This window comes from Gavia stellata, chromosome 20, assembly GCF_030936135.1.
Source record: "Gavia stellata isolate bGavSte3 chromosome 20, bGavSte3.hap2, whole genome shotgun sequence".
NCBI lineage: Eukaryota > Metazoa > Chordata > Aves > Gaviiformes > Gaviidae > Gavia > Gavia stellata.
Genome location: NC_082613.1, coordinates 17531651 through 17557194, shown reverse-complemented (window position 1 = coordinate 17557194; position 25544 = coordinate 17531651). Strand labels below are relative to the sequence as shown.

At 53.0% G+C, this 25544-nt stretch overlaps 1 protein-coding gene across 1 annotated transcript in view; it reads left to right on the top strand.

Annotated features, from left to right (window-relative positions):
* Positions 1-9762, top strand: part of LOC104254803 (rho GTPase-activating protein 39) — a 30604-nt gene extending 20842 nt beyond the window's left edge. The window contains exons 7-11 of the mRNA XM_059827433.1: positions 4396-4469; positions 5968-6167; positions 7041-7132; positions 7697-7866; positions 8303-9762. Coding sequence (XP_059683416.1) covers positions 4396-4469; positions 5968-6167; positions 7041-7132; positions 7697-7866; positions 8303-8497 — 731 coding nt within the window. The 3' untranslated portion in view covers positions 8498-9762. The remainder of the gene's footprint in view (positions 1-4395; positions 4470-5967; positions 6168-7040; positions 7133-7696; positions 7867-8302) is intronic.
* The last annotated feature ends 15782 nt before the right edge of the window (positions 9763-25544 follow it).

The following is a 25544-nucleotide window of genomic DNA, read 5'->3' as shown; positions in this document are numbered from 1 at the left end:
CCCCACACACAGTTCCTTCAGTGCAGAGGCTTGTAAGTAAACACTTGGGTGAGTAAACATTTATCATCCGACACGCACCCAAAGAAACAATTTTGAAGTTTCCCACGCTTACCTCTACAATCTTTGTCTTATAGCATAATTCTCTGTGAGTAAATGAAATAGGAAAGTGGTGGGAGATCTTTTCATGGATCAATAACCCATTGAAAGGCAGAAGAATAACAGATAGGAATAAATGATGTGTTTTCAGAAGGCGGTTTGTCTCCTGATCTTACAAGAATGTAAGCTGGGCTTTGGGTCTATGCAAGGAGGCAAATAATGTGCTGGCAACTTGGTGTTGGTACGAAATTATTCAGAATTGTAAAAACTAAAAGTGCAGAGGGATCTCACAAGGGTGAGTGACCAAGTGATCAAGCAGCAGAGAAAATTGTGTCAACAAAAGCAAAGTATTGTACATGGGGGAAGCGTCCCTAACTGCACGTGCAGTGGCAGACTCCTGCGTAACTGTTTCAAGGAGGGAAAGACAATTTTGCAGCCCATATATGAATTTCCAGAAATGGATACACGGTGCTGGGAAGTGGTCAGAAACCAAACGGAGGCTCAGGAGCTTGTAGAAACGGGACAGAGAGCAAACCAGCACTCGGCCATAGCTGTGCTCGCTCAGCGTGGCCTGCCTGTGGTCCCTGCAGGGCTGAGGAGTGCGGCAGGAGAAGCCCCACCGGAGCTGGACCTGGAGGAGAGAAGAGGGGAGGTCCGTGGGCTGAAAGAAACTGCACCGTCGCCTGGGGAAAGCGAGAGGAAGAAAATGTCTTGTTGTCTGTTGTAGCAGAAGAATTGGAAACTGCCTAGTTTTGTTGTTGGGCAGCAGGCTTAAGAGCGCTCTGTCCAAAATTAAATCGTTAAGAGTCGGCAAAGCAGGGTGTTGTGCAGGTTAGGAGCATAAACAGGTTTATGAAGAAATGAGACAGATGCAAAGAAGGGAGGTCTGTGAGTTGATGGTTAATGGTCCAGGTGCAGCACTGCCTCAGGGTATCTCCCACCTGCTGTTAGCTGGGAGATTTGTGGAGGGAAATACTCATTTTTCAGACATCCTGTGACTGTTTCTTGCCCTCCCGGCAGCAGATGCAGGCTGCTGATTCCTACGGCCCTTTGGGCTGGCGCCGCATGGCATTTCCTACGTAGGGAATGGTGACGGAGCAGTATTGCCGGGATGCAGAAGGATGCACTGGTGGTGTGAGGAAGAGGAGCTAAACCACTGCTGTAAAGTGGGGGTGCCTGGGCAGATCTAAGCCAGGGGAGCGGCACCGGTGCAAAGCCCAGCTGAGCTGTTCAGGAGGCACCTACTACCCCTGTGCTAAAGAGCACAGCAAGATGGGGCCCTGGTCTGAGAGCCTGCTCTGGCTGTGCCCGGCTGAGGTTCGTGAGAGGCCACAGTAGATTGGAGAAATACTGAGACAACAGCTTCTGCTGTGCTAAAATACATGTCCCATGGCCAGGTCCTGAATCCACATTGTTTGCTGCATTTTTTAAGACATTTTTTGGCAGGAGAGCGTTCAGGTTTGTTCCAGAAGGTATGTTCCTGCATGTGCCCTGCCTGGATTTTAACTTGTTATAAAAGCAGAGGTTCTTTAAGAAGCTCTTCACATGTGTTTCTAGGCCAGCACATGGAAAAATATTTTCCTTTGCAAACTATTTTTCACTGTGTGGGTTGTTAGTAGTCTTCTGTTCCCGAGCTCCTGGGGCTACTGTGGTACCACAGGAAATAACAGATCAGCTTGGATTTCACAGATTCGTCATGTGCTCAGAGAAGTGGAATTGCCTTCAGTATTAGCCCTTTCCAGCCCGGGCAGGCAAAGCTGCCCGTCCCTGCGCCAGTGGGTGTGAGCTGGGGAGCGGAGGGAGTACCTGACCCGCTCCGTTAGGAGAACTGACCGTGCGCAATGATCTAAATGCCAGGAGCCGGTCTCTAGCTGAGCATTTTAAAAGCAGCCAGATGGTCGGGTCAAGTCACCGGTTTGGAAAAGTGGAGGCTAAAGCTGAATTCTGCTCCTGTCCCTTGCATTTCCCTCTGCAGCACACCGCTTGCCTCCTGGCCTCTCCACATATGCACATGCCCCGGCAGCCGGGAGCGCTCGCGTCGGGGCGGATGACTTCTGCTACGTAGCAGGGAGGCTGCACGCTGCGCGTTTAAGGTGTGAGCCCCTGTGGGAGCCATTCGTTCCGTGCCCGCCGCATCAGAGTGCCAGTCACCCTGTTCCTCAGGGCTCCCTCGGCTTTTGTGGCGATTCAGGTCCGTGGGCAGTAACGGGTCCAGCCCCTTGCGCACAGGGCAAGTTTAATTTTCAGTTTATTTGCTTGAAATTCAGTTGGCTCCACGCGTAGCCCCCACAGTCCCCTCTGGGTCAGAGGGTGCAGCTTGGTCGTCTTTGGGAGCAGGATGCCTCGCTGCAGAAAGTGCAGGATGTAGGTTTTAGGCTTTTCCCAGGATCAGGGAGCTTTCTGGGAAAGTACGAAACAGGCTTCAAGCAAATGTGTCTGGCTGCTGCCCACGCATCAGTCGTGCAGGCTCTTCAAGGCAACCAGTTCCTTTGCAAACCTTGTTAAACTCTTAGGGTGATTACAGGTTTCATGGTCTAATTACAGTGTGAAAAAACATTTCCTATTATTAGCTTTGAATGTGCTGCCTCCCGCGTAATTGTTGTGATGCGGAGACACAGTCCAGTCTTTTTCCCATTCCCTCCTTCAGGAAGCGGATGACACTTTGCATCGGGGTGTGTCTGCACATTTTAGCAGCGGAAGCCGTAACCGGGAATAGCGAAGCATCACAAAGCAGCTCAATGGTTTTGTTTTCTTTAATCCTTAGACATTTCCAGTATAAATCATGCCTGGGATTAGCAGGATATTTGTATACGGGGAATATTTTGCTTTAGATATTCCCAAGAGAGAGAAATTCTTAAAACTTACTTTTCTTACCATTGCCTGCGGGAGAGGGGGATGCTGTTGTACGTCCTTCGGCGCTGCTCCAGCGTTACGGACAGGCTCCGCTCCAGCTGTGACAGTCAAGCAGATTGATTGAGGCAGGGGGTGCGTGTTTCATCGTGGGGAGCCAAGGACTGTGGTTTGTCTGCTGGCTGAGAGGAGAACGGGGGAAAGCGCATCTCTCACCTTTGTGAATTGTTGTTCTGCTTGGGAAGAGCTTGTCCTCCCTCTGCCTTGAGAGGATTTGAGGGATTCCAGGCTCCTGACCAGCTTACCTGAGCCGCAGGGTGTGGGAAAGGCTGATCTGAAATACGCAGCATCTGACCAGAATGTAGATTTTAAAAGCCACAAGTATTTTGAACTCTGCTGCAAGCTTTGAGCCTGGCAGGGAATCAAATAGGGCAGATCTATTCACTGCTTTCAGCAAGCAATTTGGGTTTGATTCGAAAAAGAACAAAAGGCCAACGGTTTTGGAAAAACTCTCCCAGCAATCAGTGCTCTGTCAGTGCAAACATTTCTCTTGGTATCATGGGGGGATTAGCTCTGTGAATCCTGGCTCCGCTCGCCCTCAGAGTTCACTGAACCAAGTGCAACTGGAGCAGCCATTCTCGTGGAGGGCTGCAGCTTTTCTGGAGAAGTTCCCAAGCTCCGGTGTGTCCCGTTTTCCTCGTATCGCAGAGCACTCCCGAGCCTCACGGTACAAGGTTGGGTTGGAGGAGGCTGCAGGCAGGAGAGCGAGGAAGCCTTCTGCAGGGCTTTGGAAAGATGAGAGAGACCCTGCAACCTTCCCGTGCCTCTCCTTGCGTTCTGAGCTCGCAGTTGGTGCTGGTGCTGCCTCTCCGGCCCCGCAGGTCTTTTTCTGCTGCTGCCTCTCTCACTAGCCCAGGACTGCAGTTTAAAACACTTTGAAATCTTTCCTGGCAGGAGGCTGGCTCTGCGTGCTCTTTGGCTGAGATCTGGCAATAAGGAAATACCCAGCCCTGTGCCTGTGAGCCACGTAACTCCAGCCGCGCCACTGGGAGCAAGGACTCACGCTCGCATGCATTCCCAGGCTATGAATGCCGAACGGGTGCCTTGCGTTGAGTCAGGACAGGGTCAGGCTGCCTGTGCGAGAGGAGGAAATCTGCAGGAGCAGGGCTGGGAGACGCAGAGGTACGAGCCTTGACTTAGGAGAGAAATCCCTCCAAGCCCAAGCACCAACTTGCACGGACACTGCCTGCCGTGGGGCTGCAGGGCCGGGAGGCTTCGGGGCACGCGGTGTGAGGTTTTGGCAGTCTCTCTGCCCTGCCCGCACAACAGGCTGCGCAGAAGGGGGGTGGCTGTGTCGCTGTGAACTGCTGCGCTGCTGCTCTCTGAAGGGCTCCAGCGTGGTGGGTGCATGGTGCTGCGGGCTGACCACTTGTTTCTCCTTCCCGCCAGGTCTGCCCATCAGCACCTACGCTAAATACTGCTACCGGAAACTCCAGAAAGTAGCCGTCACCGGGGGCAAAAAGGTGAGCAGCTGCCCCAGCTCCGGGGCCCGTAGGCTGCCTGCGTAGCACTCTGCTTCCCAGGTCCCAGAGCAGTCGGTGCCGTGACTCTCGGAGGTCACTGCTGATTCAGCGATGGGAAATGGAGATAGAGCGAGCAGGGGAGGCTTGCTCAGGGGACGTCTCCCCATGAACGTGGGGGAGAAAGCTGCTGCCCAGGTCCTGCCAGCCTCCTGGCAAAGAGTAGTGCCTGCCATGCTGGCAGCCGTGCGGCTGGGTGCTCCCTGGCCTTAGGGATGTGGAGGACAAACCTGATGTTTACCTGTCTCCAGGGTAAAAGGAGCTGTCTGTGCAGGGGATGCCCATCATTTGGTTTCTTCAGGTGAGGGAAGAGTCTCCCTTTGCCACTGAGAACTTGCATAGGCTGGGTCTTGCAGCTGGTTTACTGCAGAGTTGTTCATTCCCAGTTCAAAAAAATCATGCAGTGGAGATGGCTGGCGCAGAGGGGAGCCTCTGTGCTCCCTGTTATCTGGAAATCCCCCTCCTCCCTTTCCTCCGCACAGTTCTGCGTGGGGCTATGAAAGCTGGCAGGCGGCCTCAGCCTGTCCGTCCTAGGTCTCCAAGCCAGATCCGGTCGTCTTTTATTTCTGCAAATCCCTCTGGGACCTCCCTGCCATCTGGACTCCGTGTACAGCGAGCAAATAGCTGAAATACCTCGGGAGGGGTGAAGGCTTCCAGCATCCCTGTGGGGGCAGGACAGGAAACGTCGGGACACGCGTTACACACAACTGCAGCCCCGGGGGCTGCTACCCTCCGAGGGGTTGGCGGGAGCTTTCTCCACGTTGCAGCTTGGCTGCAGGGTCGCTGCTAAATGTCCGCCACGCTGGGCAGCTTGTTGCCCCTACGACAGCGCTCTGCATTTGTCCGAATCTCTGCCAGGGGAGATTCAAAGCCCTTTTCAAGTGTCGGCGTCTTTCAGAAGCAACAGGTCCCAGTGCCTGCTTTTCAGAGAGCTTTAGCACCTCTGAGAGCGAAGCCTTCCCTGGAGTTGGATATACCTGGAATTCCCTTCTCTAAAGGGCTGTTTTTCAGCTGTCCTGGGGCCAAGCGCTTGCCTGGCGCCGGGCCGGTGTACACGTGCCCTCTGCTGACCTCACCACGGCCGGGGACAGGCTGGGCTCCATCCTTCCTCCCGCCGCGCCAGCAGGTAGAGCTACAGCTGGAGCAGTCCCCCCGATGTGCAAAACACAGCAACAGAATCCCTGCAAAACCAGCCCAAACTCTCCAAAGCAGTCTCCTGCCAACAGGAAGCAGCGTCTCGGCTCCTCTTGGGCCCGATGAGTTGAACCTGCCCTGATTTTAGGAGGTGGAGGCTGCAGGGCGAGAACCGTGCTTCCAGTGAGTTGTCCACGTGCGTGGGCAGCCCTCTCCATCCTGGCCGCTCACTGCCACCGTCCCCAGGTCGCTGTTTCTCTGTGGGCTGGCTGTGCCATTCCTGCACTGAGCTCTTCTCTGTCCTCAGGGCCTCCGTAAACCGACAGTGGAAGAGATAACGCATGCCAGGAATGCCATCGTGACGCCATCGCTCTTCGGCAGCTCTCTGGAGGAAATCATGCTGCGGCAGCAGGACATGTACCCGGGTAACAAGCTGCCCTGGGTGCAGACACAGCTATCGCAGCAGGTCCTGGCTCTGGGAGGAGAGCAGACGGAGGGGATTTTCAGGTGAGCTTTTGGGGCGGTGTGTTACTTTTGAGCCACCCACATGTCAGTCCTCAAAGCTGAGAAGTCAAGATTGACCTCCGCTTACTTCCTTTTCCCTGAGAATAGCACTCTGCTGCGGATCAGACAAAACCCGACCTTGCCCAGGTTCAGGAATCACCTCTTAAAGTAGCATTAGCCCATTTGCATGCATTAGCACAGAGGGGACAGCGTAGATAGAACTTGAACTATTTAGGACACAATGTACCCGGGCATGGCACTGAACTTGCATCAACTTCAACAGCAGTAGTTGGCCAGTGCCGGGAAGGGACAAGCTCTTGGGTCCCTGGCAGAGCAGTTCATCAAATGCAGCACATCAGCCTTGATGATGCACATCAAGAGAGACAAAAAATCTGTATGGTGAACATAGGGGCTTCTGGTTTGGATTTGGGGGGTTTTTTGTTTTATTTAAGCTTTGTGTTAGTTTTTCAGTAGGTAAACCTGATTTAAGGTAGCTAGTAAAAGACTCAGCTTTGCCTTGTAAGGGTTTCTAATATCTTGGTATATTTAGCCAGAGATGCTTCTTATCTTTGGACTGAACATGCTGCAGAGAGGCCTAGTTACAGAAAATAATCACTCCTGAGGACAGAATGATAGTTGATGTCTGAGCTAGTGGGAAGGAGACAAGTGTTTCTTCTACCCCCACTTTAAAGCTGTGTCTAAAACCCAGCAACCTATTCTCTCTGAGGAGCTGCTGCTCTAGCTGCTGCTGGTGCATGCTCTTTTCCCCGGGGCCCCAGAAGCAGCTTCGGAGCCATGGTTTGCCGGCCAGCTGCCACACCAGCCACATTGCCCTGCTTGCTCTCTAAAGCCCCTTTGCTCTGTCTCTGTTTGCAGGATACCTGGAGACATAGATGAAGTCAATGCATTGAAGTTGCAGGTGGATCAGTGGAGAATCCCAAGCAGCCTCAGTGACCCCAACATCCCAGGTACAGGAATGCGGCAGGCACGTGTGCTGCAGCCTCAGCTGTGGTGCGGTGCGGAGGGGAAGGTACAGGAGCAGCCCAGGAGGTGTGCTGCTGCTTGGGGACGTGTACACAGGCTGTTTTCACCAACTGGGTTTTCATTGTGTGCCTTTCCACTGCCTTCCCAAATACCACCCGTAGAAAAAACACTGGGGGCAGTGGGGGAACCTCTGCCTCCAGCTGGCTCTGGCGCAGTGACGCTGTGCAAGATGGGCAGTGTGCAGAGCGGCTGGGAGTCATTCAGGAGCAGCGCTCTAGCTCCAAGGTCTCATTGTCCTCTCGTTTAGGCGGCCACAGAGCCGCTTTCTGGAGGAGCAGAGAGATAAGAGCCAGCGTTTGCCTCTAACTGGCCAGTTTGGCTGCCTGCGAATTTCAGAGCCAAGATTGAAATCAGGTGAAACAGCACAAGTGCAGAATCCCTTCTCTGCCCTCTGTTTCCTGAGGCATTGAGTCTCGCTGCCAAGTTTGCCTCTGAAGGTGGTGGGGAGGTAACCAGAGCTGTTCTCATGCACGCTGCTTTCTGCCCAGCCTCTCTTCTCAAGCTCTGGTATCGGGAGCTGGAGGAGCCCGTGATCCCCCAGCAGTTCTACAAAGAGTGTATCAGCAACTACGAGAACCCCGACGCCGCCGTGGCTGTGGTGCAGCTTTTGCCAGAGCTCAACAGACTGGTGCTGTGTTACCTCATACACTTCCTGCAGGTAGGCAGCCCCTGCAGTCCCGCACCCCCACTGCCAGCCGGGAGCCTGGAGCACACGGGGCACCATTAGCGGAACAGCTATGGTGGGCCACCGGCAGGGTTTTAGGACTTCTCACCTGTACTTAAGGTGGGATTGATGGAGGGGTGTCTGCTGGCCTTGTCCGTTATGGGAGCAATAAACGGTGTTCCTGATCTTGTAGAGCATGGGGCTGGTCCCAAAGGTTGAGATCTGCAAGGTGTTCCCTGTTTGGTGAGGCTGCCACGCTGTCGGCTGTGTTGGAGCACAGTGGTCTTCCCCTATGAATGTGTGGCTGTTGAGGCATTGTCCTTCAGGGAGGCCACGTCTCTGCTTTTCTTGCACCTCTTCTTAGGCCACATGTTTGGAGTCTCTTGCCCTTTTCCACTGCTCCAGCTGAATGTCTTCTTATTATCTGCAGATCTTTGCTCAGCCGTCAAATGTGGGCAGAACCAAGATGGATGTGAATAACTTGGCCATGGTGATGGCCCCCAACTGCCTGCGCTGCCAGTCTGATGACCCTCGCATTATCTTTGAGAACACGCGCAAAGAAATGTCCTTTCTTCGCATGCTGATAGTGCACCTGGACACGAGCTTCATCAAAGGGCTGGTTTGAGCCGCTGGCCCTGGAGTCTAGAACATTGCTCTGGGGAGTTGCTGGGTGCCTGAAGTCTTGTCCCCTCCACTTAGGTTTCATCCATTGTCCTTGCTGTTGTCACACCCCAGGTTAGGCCCTGAGCATCTCCCACCATATGACCTCAAGGACAAGACACTCCTGGAAGGCTCGGGCTGTTCAGCACCAGGAAGTCCTTGGACATGCCAGGCCAGATTCAGTGGTTCCTGGCCTTCCAGTGTGTGTCAGAGGCAGGCAGCCCTCCTCCTTGGAGCCGCAGGACTGGTTGCTCATTGAAAGGGCTGTGACATCTGTGAGAAACTGCTACCTGGGGCAGTGAGACTCTCCATCTCCTTTCTGGAGGCAGAGTTGCTTCAGGTAGGAGGACATCACTCCTGTGTGTGGCATGAGCTGGTCCTGGGGGAGATGCTGCCTCATTGGGGATAATGCCACTGCTCTGGAGCCAGCCTGGTTCACCTCTGCAGACTGTTGGTTGGAGGCGTGAGGGTTGTTCTGACACCCCACGGTGCTGTTGGTAAAGGAATGTGAAGGTGTGGGGGGGGTTCGCTGAGGTAGAGGTGTTCCTTGGACTGCCCTGGTCAGTGGAAGCACGTTGCAGCCCAGGGAGAGGAGGTATTTGAGCCTCTGCTCTAGGTGGCTGGATAGGCAGACATCCCACAGCTGGGAGCCCTGGCAGGCTGGATCTGAACAGCATCCACCTCACCTTCTCCTTCAGGCAGCTTCAGAGCTGCACAGCAGCATGTGGTCAGCATGTGGGACCAGCCCTGTGCTGAGCTAAACCAGCACCCACCCACACCATGGGGGCTGGGGACAAGAACACGGCTACGAACCTGACAACAAACAGATAAACAACCTTTTTGGCATCCTCCTAATGAGGGCCGTAGGCTCTGGAGGGGTAACCCCAGCGGCCTTGAAGCTCCGATCTGCTACAGGCAGCCTGAGCTGACACCAGCTTTTCTGAAGAGCGTCTGAGACTGTGTTCAGAGCAGCCTCCACGGCTCTGGCACCCCCCCTCCCTGGTACCAGGTCCTTCCCAGACCGCTCTGCCAGGGACTGAATACCAGTTTTTCCCACCCTCCTGGTTCAGCCCCGGTCTAAAGAAAGCTGGGAAGGCCCCCGACAGTAAGAAGTGCTCCTGTGCTCAGATGTGCCCATCCAGGCAGAGCAGCAGCATTACTGTTTGCTCATGAAATGCTGATACTGCCTGGAGTCAACTGTGGTACCTATGCTCTTCCCACCAAATTCCCATGGGAATTGGAGGGGGGTTGGGAGGGGAAGGGGAAGGAAGGGAAGAGGAGGGAAGAGGCAGGTTTGAGCAACTGAGGTGTGGTGGAGCCTGCGTGTAGGGGGGGTGTCAGGCGAGCAGCTCAGCGTTCTCACTGCTGCTCTTAAACCCCTGTGGCTTTCTCTGTGTGCCACCAGAAGTGAGGCACAGCAAGGACGGTGTCTTTCAGAGCGCATGGATTTCCCCACAGCCTCCGGATACCATTGCACGTTCCTTAGCAAGCAGCAATTTCTAATTCTGTGGCATCCTGGCGTTACTCTTCCTTTGAAGTGTTTTCCCTGCTGGAGGCAGGTCTGCTGCAAAAAGCTGCGTGTTGGGATTACTCATGCAATGCTAAGTCTGCCGGTAGCATCCAAGGTTGCATTTGCATTTCTGCATCCCCCTCCCTTTCAAGTGGGGACCTGGGATCAGCCTCTCCTGATTGCAGCGGGGAGCTGAGCCCTGCCAGCAGTGAGGTTTAAAGCTGATGTCTGAATCTGTACCAAAAGTTCGGGCATAAGGTGCCACGTGCAGAGAGTGCCCCGAGCCTGCTGGCTGCTTGGATCTCTTGATGTGCGTGAACGGGGTTTCCAGGGCACACGTTTGCTTGGATGAACTCCACAGCGGGAGTTCAGCTTGTGCCCAGCTGAACAAGGGTCATGGTTCTTCTCCTTGTACCAGATGCTCCTGTGGTCCAGTGGGCCAGGAAATCTTGCTCCCATGTCAGGATTAGCTGTCGAACATGCCCCCAAAATGTGCCAGGAGCTGTTTCACACCCCCGTCCCGTCCCGTCCCGTCCCGTCCCATCCCATCCCATCCCATCCCATCCCAATGCTTCGAAGCCATTCAGCTCAGTTTGGCCTTCTGAAGCGCTGAACAACTTGTATTTCAGATGTGGGGCTACTGTCCCAGAAATGTAGAGGCAGGCAGGGGGTTACCAGCTCTGCCATATTGTACTGAAATCTGAATCGTTGAACAGGCTCGGGGTGCCACGTCCTGCCCTGTGGTGGGCTGGAGCAGCCGCGTGGTGCCTGCCCTCCTCTTTGGGCTGCAGATGCATGTGCCTGTGTTGGGCTTCGCCTGCAGCCAACCACCACGTAGGTGATCCATGTTATTCCTTGCACTTAGCTGTAGCAGTCAATCAAACCATAGGCATTTGCTGCTATTACAAATGAATGCTTCTTGCCAGGGCTGTAAAATAGGCTAATAACTGACACTGGATATTATTTTCTTTGCCAACAGATTTGTAAATACGAATCAGTAAAGCAGCCTCTCCTCTGTTATAATTATAAATACAATCTCCATGGTTGTCTCTTGTCTTTTTTGTGAATTTCATTGTCATGTCTGCCTGGAGCTGCAGATTTCAGCCTGGATGTCGGTGTTCGTGAGTAACCTTTGGGAATCAGCATGACGTAAGCTCTTGGAAACCAAGCTGCAGGCTGGTCCTGTTGTTCTTAACTCTCAGGCAGCTACTAAGGGACACTCAATGAAACTTTGAAGAGAACAGGTTAAAACAGATAAAGGACAGTACTTCTTTACACAGGATCTTCTGGAGCCTTGCAGGGACAAAAAGGGACTAGAGCAGTTTATGGACAATAGCTCCACAAGTGGGCAGTCAGAGGGTAAGAGAGGGATGTACTGCTGATACCCCTCATCCAGCAGCTGTGGGTGCTGCAAGCGGCCACACACGCATGCTTCCCCTGCGTAGTCTCTGCTGTTGGAGATGTGGCTAGATAGGCTGTCGGGCTGACCCACCTGGGACATTTTTATGTTCAGACTGGAGGATTCTCTGCTCTTTCCTCCATCCCCGCTCCAAAGAGCAGCTGCGAGCAGTCTGTGTTGGTGCTCCAGACTCACACTGGTTGCACACCGCGGTGGGGCTGCAGTGCAAGTGCCGGCTGTGCCACTCCAGCCACGCAGTGACGAGTTACCGCCCTGGGTCTGGCCGGTGCTGCTGGTGCTCTAGGGGTGGTCACTGTCCTGGCAGCACTGGGAAAAGACAGTGCACTTCAGGCAAAGCTGGTAAGGGCTGCTCGGTCACTCCAGTAGCTTAAGATCACCTGTGCTGGCCAAATCACTGGGTCTTCATACCTTGCTGGCAGGAGGGACAGGCCGGTGGCCCCATAGCCTTCAGAAGAGGGGCAATGACAAGTGAGAGCAGAAGGAAGACCAATAGCATCATAACCTCATGCAGCCCTTTCCTAGGTGGATATCTGCAGCCTAATGTCCAAGTGTTCCCCAAGGCTTTTCTGTGAAATGAGCTGATTTTGGCCAAATCAAAAAAGCCCACAAACCAAACGCTTCAGCTGAGGCTCAGAGACTTGAGCTCGCTCCTGCAGTCACCTTGGCCTGATACCTGGATCACTTAAAAAATCAACAGCCAGAGTAGCAGCTGGGCTCGTAACGAGCTTGTGGTTTGTTCTCAGCTTCCACCAGCAGCGCAGTAAGACCCTGTGCCAGAGGGCGGCTTGGGACGCAGCTTACTTGTCTTTGGCTCCTTGTAGAGACAAGGCACCTGAAGCTTGTCCGAGACTTGCCAGCGGTCGTGGAAGGGTAATGTGTCCCGACGGGGCCAGCACCCTTGTAGTGCTGGGTGCTCTTGCTGATGCTGTTGAATTTCTGGCTGGTTTAAGTCTGCTTTTCACAGAGCCTGGCGCGAGCCTTTGGCTGTCTCTGCCGTCATGTCCTGGGAATCTGCAAACAAAAATGGTAAAAGCAATTCTCCCAGCTACTGATTGCAGCTGATAGACACCATGCCCTCAGGTCTGCTGTCCCCACCCCACCCCAGCTCCTGAAGAGGTTGGACAACTCTTGGGGGATCACAGGTGGATTTTGGACCTCTCGGTACGTTCAGCTTGAGAAAGAAGAAGGTAGGGCTCAGCTTTGGCAACCGACTGGTCCTTTACAGGACGTGGTGAGCACGAGGCCACCCATCCTGCTCACCCGTCACCCCTCCTGCTAGAGAAACTTCCCGCAGTCTCTCCTCCTGGTCCAAATGTGAAGGGTCTCCCTTCTCCTGGCCACCAGAGATACGCCATTTCTCCTTCAAACCAGAGGTGCCCAGGGGTTGTGCCTCCTCTTCAAAAATCCAGGGCAGTGGGAGACCAGTTTTTACCTAATCGTCACCTAGGTTTTTAGCTTAATCCTCACGTCGAGCTTTGCACTAAATCAGCCCTGTGGGAAGACAGAGACCAGAGGAACAGGCAGGCCTGCGTCAGAAGCCCTGCAGCACTGGAGGGAGGCAGAGACGGGAGGGTCCCTGTCCTGACGCTGCCCCAGTGCGGGTTTGATGTGGGCACAGCAAAGTGCTGGTGGATTCAGCAGAACCGGCTAGTGGAGACGGCACTGAGCTGGGGCTCTGCAGAGGAGGGCTCAGGCTCCGGCACACCCATACACTGTCTGTGGGACAACCCTCAATGATGAGATGGAGAAAGCTGATTTAGCTGCTGAGCGTTGCTGCTTTTAGAGCTCCTGTTGTCCTATAGCATTTGTCAACCGTGGTTAATGGTGGAGAGAAGTGGGTGTGGGTGCAGGCAGCTGGGGAACCATCTCAGGCATGAAGAGGGGACAGGGAGACGCCCAGGCATTCAGACTGAGGTGACCCTGCCGGAGCTGAGTGCTTCCAGGTGACCGTGCAGGAAAACTTTGGGGACACATGGAGTCACTCATCAGCTGGACTTTTCCTTTCAAAGCAGGGGGCACCAGCTGAAGATTCTGCCCAGCCCACAAAGGTGTGAACCTGCATCTCGCGGGGGCTCCTGCCCCAGCCTCCACCTGAAGCTCCCTGCGCCTCACCATCAAAGCCATCTCACTTTTTCTGAAGTGCTTAGTGTTTACTGGTACCGTAAAGGGAGCTTGTGTCTGAGGACTGTGCGACCTCAGCTGTTGGGGTTGGGTGCTGGCAGGATTCAGGGCCCAAATCCATGAAGGTATTCAGAAGCCCAAGATCTCACATGTAGCTGGTCTCACAAGCTACTACTTCTCCCAAAAGAGAACTAGTGGCTTATGTCAGCTCATCGGCACTCGCAGCCCCACTTCCTCCGTCCCGTCTGTGCCAGGTCTGGTTCTTCATTCAAATCACAAGCAGCAGCGGAGACTGGGTGGGTCGTGGGGCGGATGTGGAGGGCAGGGGATGGAGGAGGAGCGGGGCCCTGTCGTTTGAGAGCAGTGAGCTATTGGATTGTTTCCGCCATGAGGTACAGCTTCCCCTGAAAGGACCTGGCCTTGCTGCCTGCTGGGGAAGATGAAGGTGCTGCAGTTGCAAACGGTACCCGAATACTGGACTGGGGTGTCCCTGTGGTGCGTGCTACCTCCCCACTCTCAGGGCAGGATAACCGTACAGAAGAGCACGAGACAGCCAGACCCTATAGCCCCAGGGACCACAGAAGGGCCTATAGAGCAGTGTCTCTGTCGCCTGAAGACAGACGGCCCCAAAGAGGAGGAGGAGATGAAGGGGGCTACAGCCTCCCTGCTGCTCCCGGTTGAACCAGCGGGGTGGGTGTCTAGGTGCATCGACGCAGAAGTGCCTGCTTGTTTGCGTGTCTCTCCCACGCTGCTCCATGGATGGGGCTGCGCCTGCCCTGACCAAGGGCCCAGGCTGCGGGTGGACATCCTTCTCGAGATCTGCAACTGGTTCCCAGCCTCTCTGGATGATCTGGCCAACAAAGAAGGGGTGAGAAACTGTTCTGAGGCAGAAACTGCCCAGATGTGGAGCGCTGTTGTGAGAAAGGCACACTGGCTTGGTGAGTCCTTCATGTCCCACCCTTATGTGCACCGTGGGACCAGGTCTGGAGGTCAGCTAGACCTGTGGGGACCTCCAGCAACACTGACAAGAGCAGGTACGAGCAGGGTGAGGCATGATGGGGACAGCTGGACACAGAAAACTCATCCCTGGACTGTTGCACGCACTTTGGTGTGGAGGGCAGGGACTATGTCCAGCGGAGTCTGTAAATGCCCCTGACCTGTGCTGGACCTCATCTAATCCCCACTAGGGCTGATGATCTGCACAACACACCGCCTCTCCCTCGGCAGCAGAGCAATAAGCTTCTGCAGTCGTGCAGCCTGCAGTGACCCCGCGTGGGCTGCGCAGAGGCAGCCGAGGGCTCCCCACCTCCGACTGGCAGAGGCCCTTGTGCAGGCAAAGATAAACCGCTGCGGGCACAGAGCCACCCCTTCGCAACTGCCACGTTGGCCCCTTGGGTGGCCAGTCAGGGAGGAGGGGAGAGTCTCCCGCAGGGGATTCTCCAGCCAAGCGCAGAGGCTGGCCTCGCAGCCCACTCGCAGAAGCTGGTTTGGCCTCCTTTCATAGTCAATGCAAGAGGTGTTTTCTGAGCACAGTTCCTCTGGTGCCGAAGTGGAGACAGAAGGCTGGCCGGGTGCGTTGCCTTTGCCACGTGCTTGATTTTCTCTGTTGAGATACGTGGAGGCCGGCCAACAAGCTCAGCTCTCTGGCAGGCAAGGGAAGTGCCAGCAGTGTGGCCGCCTGCATGCAGAGCCAGCTCTTTGATAGCACAGCTGTAGAATCATAGAATAATTGAATCACTTGGGTTGGAAAAGACCTTTAAGATCATCAAGTCCAAGCAGTGTAGAGCTGGCCTTGAAGGGAAAGAGCTGGAGGACACCTCACTGGGAGCTTCCTTCCTCTTCCTCAGGAATGTCGCCTAAATCACACACCCTTAGGTCTCTGCCTGAGCCAGGTCAGCCTGGACCCTGACCCCAACCCATGCACTGACTTCCTCCCTTGACCTCAGACCTGCCTCATCGCTGTGCGACTTGCATGCTCATCTGGTCACTGCCACCGGACCTCCTCTGCTCCCATTTACCACTGGCCTGCACCGTGCTGGGTAGGGCAGTGCCCTGCCTCTCCCGCTGCCAGCTCGGCTCCGGCTCGCCTGTCCTAGCACAGCATCCCGCTCCTGCCACTCCCTGACAGCGAGCCGGGTGGGGTTCTCAACACTGCTCATGCGGAGCATAAATAAAGGCTTTGCAGGTGAGAGCAGAATTGCTTTCCAGAGAAGGCAGACAGACCCTTCCCAGGCTGCAAAGCATCATTTACCCACATTTATTGGTTTCCTTGATGTGTGGGACAACACTGGATCCCAGCTGATCCAGCTGAGCCGAGCAGAAACTCACGGAGGACAGCGGGATCTGAGACACAGCCGAGAAGAGGCAGAGGCAACGCTGGTGTTAATGGTGGCTGCCAGTGCGGGAGGAGCGCCATTCCCTGGGAAGGGCTGCCGCTCCGTGGTCAGCCTGAACAGGCAGGTATGGCTGATGGCTGAGGGCTCCGATAATGTTAACCGTGGATGCTGACATCGGATACTGAAGCTGGAGTCCTGGACAGTGCACAAGGAGAAACATCACAAATTGGCATAGACACATCCCTGGACTGCCAAAAGCCGTGTGCTCTCGGTGGGAACAGCAGAACAAAGGATTACTTCCCACATCTCAAAACCAGTGGGATCTAGAAAGACCCATTTCTGTGGAGAAGGAAGGGGTTTCGGACATGTGCCTTCTCATGGCAGATGTGCTCAGATTCCGTGATTTTTTTAAAATGATGAAAACTCCTGAATGAAATATAGCGCTCTCAAAAAACCCAATACACAAACACTGTGCTGACATTTTAGTAAAAATAAATAAATATCCATTTCCCTCCAAACTTTGGAGTTGGTTTTTTTAGCTGCTTTCTCCTCTCTGCATTTTTTTTCTCTTGCTTCTAGAAACCTGCAGTGTTAAAACCCCATCTGAGCTTTCCAGGTTAAAAAATAAACCCAAACTGATAACTACATTTTCCCCCACATTTTTTTTTTTTCCTGTTGTGGTATTTTTAGCAAGCCACTCCGCTTCCACAGATTCCCAGCAGACAGCTCACAGGCTCTGTCAGAGAAGCATTAACACGCCAGTTGCTGTACAGTGATGCTTTAAACTGTCCTTTGTGCTCTCCCGGTCCTGTGCTGCTCATGGCACCGGGCTGAGGCTGATGTCACAGGAGCAGCCAGATTTGTGCAGTGACAGCAGTTCCTGTGGCTATTGGGGAGGAGGAAGACAAGAGAGAAAAGCACTTGGAGCCTGGCAGCCCCGGCAGCCCTAGCCCTGCTTCCGCAGACACCTTGGCCACAGCAGTTCCTCTTTCGCTCTCCAAACCCGGCAGGCAACAATCATCCACTTGTGTCATGGTTTAGTCCCAGCCGGACTAATCACCACACAGCCGCTTACTCACTCCCCTTCCTCAGCTGGACAGGAGAGAGAAAATATGACGAAAGGCTTGTAGGTCGAGACAAGGACATAGGGAGATCACTCACCAATGGCCATCATGGGCAAAACAGACTTGACTCGGGGAAATTAGTTTAATTTATTACCAATCACAACCAGAGTAGGGTAATGAGAAATAAAACCAAATCTTAAAAAAAACACCTTCCCCCCACCCCTCCCTTCTTCCCGGGCTCAACTTCACTCCCAATTTTCTCTACCTCTTCCCCCTGAGCGGCACAGGGGGATGGGGAATGGGGGTTGCGGTCAGGTCATCACAGGTTGTTTCTGCCGCTCTTTCCTCCTCACACTCTTCCCCTGCTCCAGCGTGGGGTCCCTCCTACGGGAGACAGTTCTCCACGAACTTCTCCAACGTGGGTCCTTCCCACAGACTGCAGTTCTTCACAAACTGCTCCAGCGTGGGTCCTTTCCACGGGGTGCAGTCCTTCAGGAACAGACTGCTCCAGCGCGGGTCCCCCGCGGGGTCACAAGTCCTGCAGCAAACCTGTCCCGCGTGGGCTCCTGTCCATAGGTCCTGCCAGGAGCCTGCTCCAGCGTGGGCTTCCCACAGGGTCACAGCCTCCTTCGGGCATCCACCTGCTCCGGCGTGGGGTCCTCCAGGGGCTGCGGGTGGATATCTGCTCCACCGTGGACCTCCATGGGTGCAGGGCACAGCCTGCCTCACCGTGGTCTTCACCACAGGCTGCAGAGGAATCTCTGCTCCGGCGCCTGGAGCACCTCCTCCCCTCCTTCTTCCCTGACCTTGGTGTCTGCAGAGTTGTTTCTCTCACGTATTCTCACTCCTCTCTTCCCTGGCTAGTGTTTCCCAGTTTTTTCCCCCCTTCTTAAATATCTTATCACAGAGGAGCTACCACTGCTGCTGATTAGCTCGGCCTTAGCCAGTGGCAGGTCCGTCTTGGAGCCGGCTGGCATTGGCTCTATCAGACACAGGGGAAGTTTCTAGCAGCTTCTCACAGAAGCCACCCCTGTAGCCCCCCCAGCTACCAAAAAGTTGCCACGCAAACCCAATACAACTTGCCTGTGGCCGCTGAGCAGAAGATGATGGCTTATTCCAGGAAAACCACCTGAACCCGAAGAGTTTATCCACCCACAGTGACAAAACACTCTGCTATTTGACATCAAGAACTTCAGCCCACACAGATACGTGCTCTTCTGTGTCAGTCTGGTTTTGGCTTTAACCTAGCATAAAGCTAAAAAGAAATAAAATCATTTGCCCCTGTACAATCCTGCGTCTCCAGCGGCACATCCAGTTCTCCGGCTGTCCCAAGGGGTAGCCAGCGGCTGAGGGGCACTGGCGACCCCCCCCCCCGGTTGGCGCTGGTAAGGGCCCCCCGGGGCGCTGTGTCCAGCTCCAGGCTCCCCGGGACAAGGGACTCTAAGGACGGGGACCAAGTCCAGCCGACAGCTGCTGAGGGGGTCTGCGGGCTGCCGCGCTGGGGAGCGCCCTCGGCCCGGGCACCGGGGCTCACGGAGGGCCGAAGGCCTCAGGCGGCTGTTGATCGCCCCTGCGGACCCCGCGGCCCAGCGCCTCGCGCTCCTCGCCCAGGGTGCTCCGCCTGAGGCTGCGCTGGGGACTCTTCCCAAGCAGGCCGCCCAGCTCTGGCCAGCAGGCCTCTCCGCGGCAGGCAGCACCGAGCAACCGGGGGCTGTTCGCCCCGAGAGCCGCGCTGCGGCGGCGGCGGGCTGCCCCTCGGGCCCGGCGGGAGAGGCTGCAGGGGGTCTGCCCTCTGAGGCGGCGGGAGGCTGGGCGGGCTCCGTGGGCGGCGGCCCTCCCCGCGGAGGTAACGGGGCGGCACCTCGCCCGGCCGGGGCCTCCTCCAGCCGCGCTCCCTCAGCCCGGGGCCGGCGGCTCCCGCCCCGCCGCCGCCACGCGCGGAGAGCGCGACCCGGCCCCGCCCCTCCCGCTGCGCCCCGCCCCCTCCCTGGCGTCGCCGCATCGAGGCGGCCATTTTGTGGCGCTGCGCGGTCGGTGGCGCTGGGCTCGGCGCGGAGCGGGGCCCGGGGCGGTTCGGCTCCGTTCTAACCCTTTTTCCCGTACAGATCCCTCGGTAAGAGCGCGGCGGCGCCCGGGCGGGCCGGGCCGCCTGCCCTGCCCCGCGCTGCGGGCCCGCGGCGTGCCGAGGCGAGGAGGGGAGGCGAGGCGAGGCGAGGCGAGGCGAGGCGAGGGGAGGGAGGCCGGGCGCGGCGCGGCTGGCACGCGTCCCCGCGCACAAAGGGCCGGGCCGGGCCGGGCGGCGCCTCCCGCGCTGCGGGCCCGCGGCGCCGAGCGGGGGCCGCTTCCGCCTCGCCGCGGCCTGGCGCGCTGAGGCCGGGGGGGCCCGGGCCGCGGGCCGGCCCTCGCCCGCTCCCTGCCTCCCTCCCTGCCGCTCTGCCTCTCGCCGCGCCTCCGCCCGCGGCCGGCGGCCGGCGGAGCTGCGCGGCCGGCGCGGGCAGGTGAGTATGTGCGGGCCGAGCGCAGGCGCCGAGGGCCCGGCCGGGCGGGGGCGGCCGAGTGACCTTGCGGCGGCGGCGGCGGCGGGGCCGGCGGCGGAGGCCGAGGCCGAGGCGGAGGCCGAGGCGGGGCCGGCCCGCGGGGGCTCTGCCGGCGGCGGCCGGGTCTGGGCGGGCGCGGCGGCGCGGCGGGGGTCGCGCGGGCCGGGCCGGGCCGGGCCGGGCGTCTGGCGGGCGCCGAGGTGCGGGGGAGCGGCGGGGCCGCGGGAGCTGCGCGGCGTGGCGGTGGCGTTGTGGGCGCCTCGGCCGTTTGGCGCGGGAGGCAGCGTGGCGGGTCCGGTCCCGGCGGGGCTCGTGGTGGGGGTGCTGGGCGGGGGCCGGCGGCTGCTCCTCGCCCGGCCCCGGGGGACGAAGCGGGGAGGAAGCTCGCGTGGGGCAGGTACCTGCCCCGCAAGGTGTCCACCGTGGCCGGGGGTGGTTTCCATAGGCGGCACCGTCAGCTGGAGGCTTCTGGCCTCTTTGATCCCCGTGAAGTCTGGAGCACATCGTCCCGCTGCGTTTTGTCCCTTCACAGTGTCTTTAAGGAACAGGAATAACGGTGGATCCTTGTACGAACCCGAAAGCTGCCTCATGTCCTACCTGTTTAATGCGTAGAATTGGGAGGCACCATATTCTTTTTCCTGGCAGGCCTCCGTTCGGGTACGGCTTATTGCTGCCACAATGGATTATTGTACCGGTTGGCTTGACATGGATGTGCAAACTGTAGCCATAGCAGGTCTTGGTTGATTGAAGCAGGCTGTCAGTACAATTTTGGGAAATAGTTATATCTCCTTTACTTACTGAAAATCTTCCTGGTACCAGACATGTTTCTGTGATCCCAGGCTATCGTTTCTAGCCTAAACGCTTGAAAATAGATCAGGAGGGATACTTGAATGTTCATGAGCCCAAGATGGATCAAATACATGTCTTTTTGCCGTGTACAGAATTTGGTATTGTATGCAGTAGGAGACTAAAACTAGATGTTGAAAACCATGCTTATGACTTGAACCAACCTTTTGTAGTATCTGTACAGAAGCTTGTAACTGAGCATCTCTATAACAGAAATGCATTTGACCTGGGTTCATTTAATTTTCTGTAATGAGCAAGGGTCCTTCCACAGGACCAGCTTCCAAAAAAAGCCACGTGAGAAGACTTGCAATGAAGATCACTCATAGTATAATTCTGTCTTTAATTTTTGTGTGACTTTTTTAATAGTTCCAGAATTGAAGGTGGCTTAGATGAATACTCATTATTTGACTTAAGTCAGCTTGTGGAAGAGGTCAGTTTACATTCTTGCCGATAACTTTGTTGATGTCTCCTGAATGGAAATAAAATTTTATTTGAGCAGTCTGAGAGTAAAATCTGTTTGTCAGTAATCCAGAGTAATTAATTAAGGTCAGGTTGGGAATGAGGCTAGAATAGTAATTGCTCATAACAGCTCTGCCTTGACTGAAATGTAAGGAGCGTGTAATTAATTCTTACCTTTAATTGGATAAGTTCTCTGAAGCGCTTTCTTCTGCTCTTGTAGTTCCTGGATAACCTAGGCCATGATATTGACCTAAATTCTCCCCCTTGGTCAGGAAAGGAGGGTGCAATCCCTAATTTAATTGTAGGGGATGATAAATGCTCTGGAACGGCATATTTTATTTATAACTGCATCTCTAGAAGCTAGGTGTTGTCTGTAGCTGTAATCTGTCAGACCTTGACAGGAGCCGACACTGTTGCTGTAGGAAAGCTGTCCTGCCACTTGTCTCCTCATTTCTGCCCATATGGCACTGTCCTGCGCAGATGTGAGCGCTCGTGCAACAGTGTTGTGAGCTGAGCTAAAGAATGTACACGGGGTGGGGGGGCGGATTTATTGTTCAGCCCTACAAGTGGTTGTCATCAGTATTTAAATTGCGTTCTTGATGGTTGCCTAATTGCATGGGTGCAGTGTTTTTTTTAAATTAAATTAAAAAGAAGAGTTGCATATACTTTGGATTTAATGGTCCATCATGTTGAGAAGTCATGTAAGGTGCTTGTAGTAGTTCATTCAACAGTTGAACAAGTCTACTCCTTTCTTTTTTGCTTCAGTTTATTCCCTATCTTCATACTTCTGTTCCTTGCTTGCCTACAGGTTTATTTTGACTTCTTGTGCTTCCTGTAGGAAAAGACTTTTTTCAGGTAAGAAATAGTGACTTGGAGCTCTTGGTTTGTCCTTGCTGTCAAAACGCCAATAGCTGCATGGGCTGTATAGTTCAAAAAACCTTTTGGAACTGGTGGCTTTTCAGTTTTTTGTTTTTTTCTGTGGATGCAAGCACCAGACTTAAGTGATCGTGCGGGTGTATAATGTGTCTGTGCTGACTGACTGCAGATGTGTGTGGCAGAAAATAATGCATGTTGGAACATAATTACTTCTTTTTGAGGCTTGTTAGTTTGTTGACATGCCTTTGTGTGGTTTTACTGGGCTTGAGAACTCTCAGCCAGCCTTGTTTCAGTATAGCCAGCTGCAGTCTGCCTTATTTATTTATTTATTTTTTTAAAAAAACTCCATTTCAGGTAGGTTTATGAAATCGGTTAAAAAGAGAGAGAACTGTCTCCATCTGTGTCTTTAGCTAGGTAGCCTGTATTAAAAGAAAGAGGGGAAGCACTACGGCTTAGGGTAGGGTGGGTTTTTTCAGTATGAAGTTAGCACCAAAGAGCTTTCCTGATCTTGTTGCTGATGTCAAAATACTAGTTTCAAAACAGACTTCTTTTTCTGCTATTTATACTCCGCACTTCTTTTCCAGGGAAATAGAGAATATCCTCCTGTTCCACAGAGTGCTTGAGTCAGGAGAAGAACACCTCTAGTGCTCCAGATGTAGAACTGAGCATCCTTAGCCTAGACCTGTGCATCAGTGGCACAAAGACAGTGCAATTGATAGGGTTTGAGTTAGGGTTTTTAGTTAGTCTTAAAGCTGAGGGCTTAAAGGCTTCTATTAGCATAGCAGAGGTTGCAAGTCTACCAGACTGTAATTGCTTCTTCACTATAATGCAAGTTGCTAATGGCTTTTTTGTTATGCGATCCCCTGTATTTCTGTCAGTCCTTTGCCTAGATTGCAGCTCTGTCTTCTCAGTATTGCTGTCATCAGTCTTGCTAAAAGTTGCAGGGGGTTTTTTTGTTTGTTTTGTTTTTCCTGCTGTCCTTTCATCTCTGACCTGGGGGACAAGTCTACAAGCAGTCTTGAAGTGCATCCTTTTCTTTCCTTCTTGTAATAAAACAGGAGAGTCACATCCTTCTTACAGTGTGGCACACACACAGATGCTTTGTCTGCTTAAATGCGTTATCTTAAATGAAGACATAATTTTTCATCAAAACTCATGGCAGTGTAACTTGCAAGATTTCCCTTTATTTGACTGTCAAGAAAATACCCTCTTCTTTATGAGCGAGTAGGGTGGATTTGGTCCTGTCCAGTCAGGAAGCAATTGAATAATGAAACTGAGAATGCCATGTCTAAGTGTCAGAACACTATACACGGACTGGTTGGAAATAGTGCCTTATGGGATTTTCAGTGGCCAATATTGCAGGTGCTATAAATTATCTGTGAAAACTGTTTCTCAATTTTTTTTAATGAATATTTCTACAGGTAGACTTCTTCTAAGAGTCTGAAGTCCAAGTCCAGTTACTGCTGTAGGTACTGTTTTGTGCTTTCCTACTGTCTTTTTCCATTTTCAGTCATAGTCTTTTCCTCTGGTAGCTAAAATACATGTTGATGCTCACTGATAAGAAAAATCTTAAGTTCAACAATCTGCTGTAAGTGTGTAGTGTGCTGCTGGAACACCCAGAGCAACCTCAAAGCAGAGGCATCTGGTTAAAACTGAGGAGTGAATTGGTCAACTTACTGACCAACATACAGCCTTAAGTATTAAATCTCTATCTCAAATGTGGACTTCTCTAGAATAATAACGTATTGCTTTCAAAAGGGATGTAGGTGGTAATACTTCAGAGCCATTTCATACTTGTGTGTTTGTACTGACTTTAAAACATTGGCATCGAGTGCAAAATGGTATTAGACTCAGTAATCTGGGTGTTGTAGCCAAGCAGAAAATACGTAAGCAAATGGAATTCATGTTCTTGGACCCTGCCCATTTCTTAAAGATATGTTCTTTTAAGAAGAAACTTGTTGTCTTTGCAAAATTATGAAAATGTTGTATGTGTTTTTGAGCTCACGTGTGGTTCCTTTCCTCATCTGTCGTGCAAGGCCGCTCTCCAACAGTTAGCACCTCGTACAGGGTTGTTCGATAGGTCCAACCTTAGGCTGCTGCAACACCACCCTAAACCAAATATTTAAATGTAGTCCCACTGTAAGTAAGTTTGTCCCAGGAGTTTGGTGGATTTTTGTTGTTTTTGCCTCTGAGGGAGTATAGAATGGCAGTGAGAATCAGTCCACTTCTTTCCTTTTCCTGATTTCATTTTTATTTGACAAAGGCACTGTGAGGCCATAGGTACCTGCCCAGTGCAGGGCAAAAGTGTCTCTTTGAGGACAGGTACACTCGGTGCATTCAGCATCATGAAGTGGTTTTATACAGCTTCAGTTCAGGTAGAAAAACAGGAGAAATTGCATTGGGGTGCCCAATCTGCGGGCTAAATCAGGCTTCTTGGAACAATTCAAATGGCTGTAGCTTGTTTCTGCCGCTCCTCCTGCAGTCCGGAGAAGCCTTGCATGTGTTGACGTGAACTGGATTTGCAGATGAAGAAACTGTCCTGGAGAAACTTTTAGTTTATTTCTCGTATGACTAAAATGCAGATTCCCTCTGCCACGTGATGAATGTCGTTTATCCAAATGAGGACGTCTTGGTTGACAGGAGAGGACTGCATTTGGTCATCTTGGCTCGTGTTTGTTCACACGGCTAGAGATGCGTGGATTGACATGGTGAACTCTCATGGTTTGGAGATTGTGCTTCCATAAGAAACAACGCAGCTCGCTTGAGCCATCTGCAGGTCTTTCAGTTGTTAAACATTTGAACTCTTAAATTTCCTTGAGAGAATTCTTGCTGTCTGATACATTAATTTGCACCTTAAAATATCCTTCACACTAAATTTATTCTTTCTCAACTAAGAAGATCTAAAACCATAGAGATACTTAGAGTCTTAAGTTGCTAGAAGCTTTTTCAATGAAAGAAGTGTTTCATGTAATTTTTTTTCCCTGATTTGTTAGGCTGCTTTTTTGGGGGCAGTTGGAATTCTTTCTAAATGCGAGAAGGGTTTTTTCTGTCTCTGTGAATAGTTTAAAAGCTATTTCTAAATATTCAGAAAGCATCACTCTTACCATGATATGTCTTGAAAAGCCATACTTGTTAAATAAAAGTATGTCTGTAATTTGAGCTTGTTAAAGACCTAGGGTTTTGGTTGGTTTTTTAAAACAACCTGTACTGAAAGGTGACTTGTTAAAGTTTGTTAACCACCATGGTATTGCAGCAGAAATCCAGCACTATGAGTAGGAGTTGTATGTTACATGAGAAGTGATGACTTCAGTTGTGCGAATCCCAGTCTGCTGTAATTGTTTTGCAAAAGGATTTTGATGTACTTCCAAATCTAGAACACTCAGGCGTTTTGACCCTTTGACTTAGATCTGGCACTTCTGGTTTTGTTTATGGGCTGCTTCTCATACTTGGTGTTTCAGAATTGAAGTTTTCTCTCTTTTTAGCTATTGTCCTCAGAGTTAAAGACTGTTTGCGCGATAGGACCGTAATTGATGCGGTGATATTTGTGGGGATTTCTCAGTAGTACTTCTCATTAAACTCCTGGGAGGAAAAGAGGGTGTGAGATTTGGGGCAGATTGGTTGCATTTAAGTATCTTTGAATGTTTCAGATATATTTGCTTAAAAGTCTTACCTGCCAAATAGCAGTTAGATAGAAAAGTGGGGAGAACAGTTAAGAATTTCTGCAGCTTGGAAAGCAAAAAAAAAAAAAAAAAAGCAAATGAGATGAAGGGGGGTGGGGACACCCGACAGTACGAACTCTTTTTTTCATATTTAGCAATCCATTGGAAGAGATGGTGAACTCAT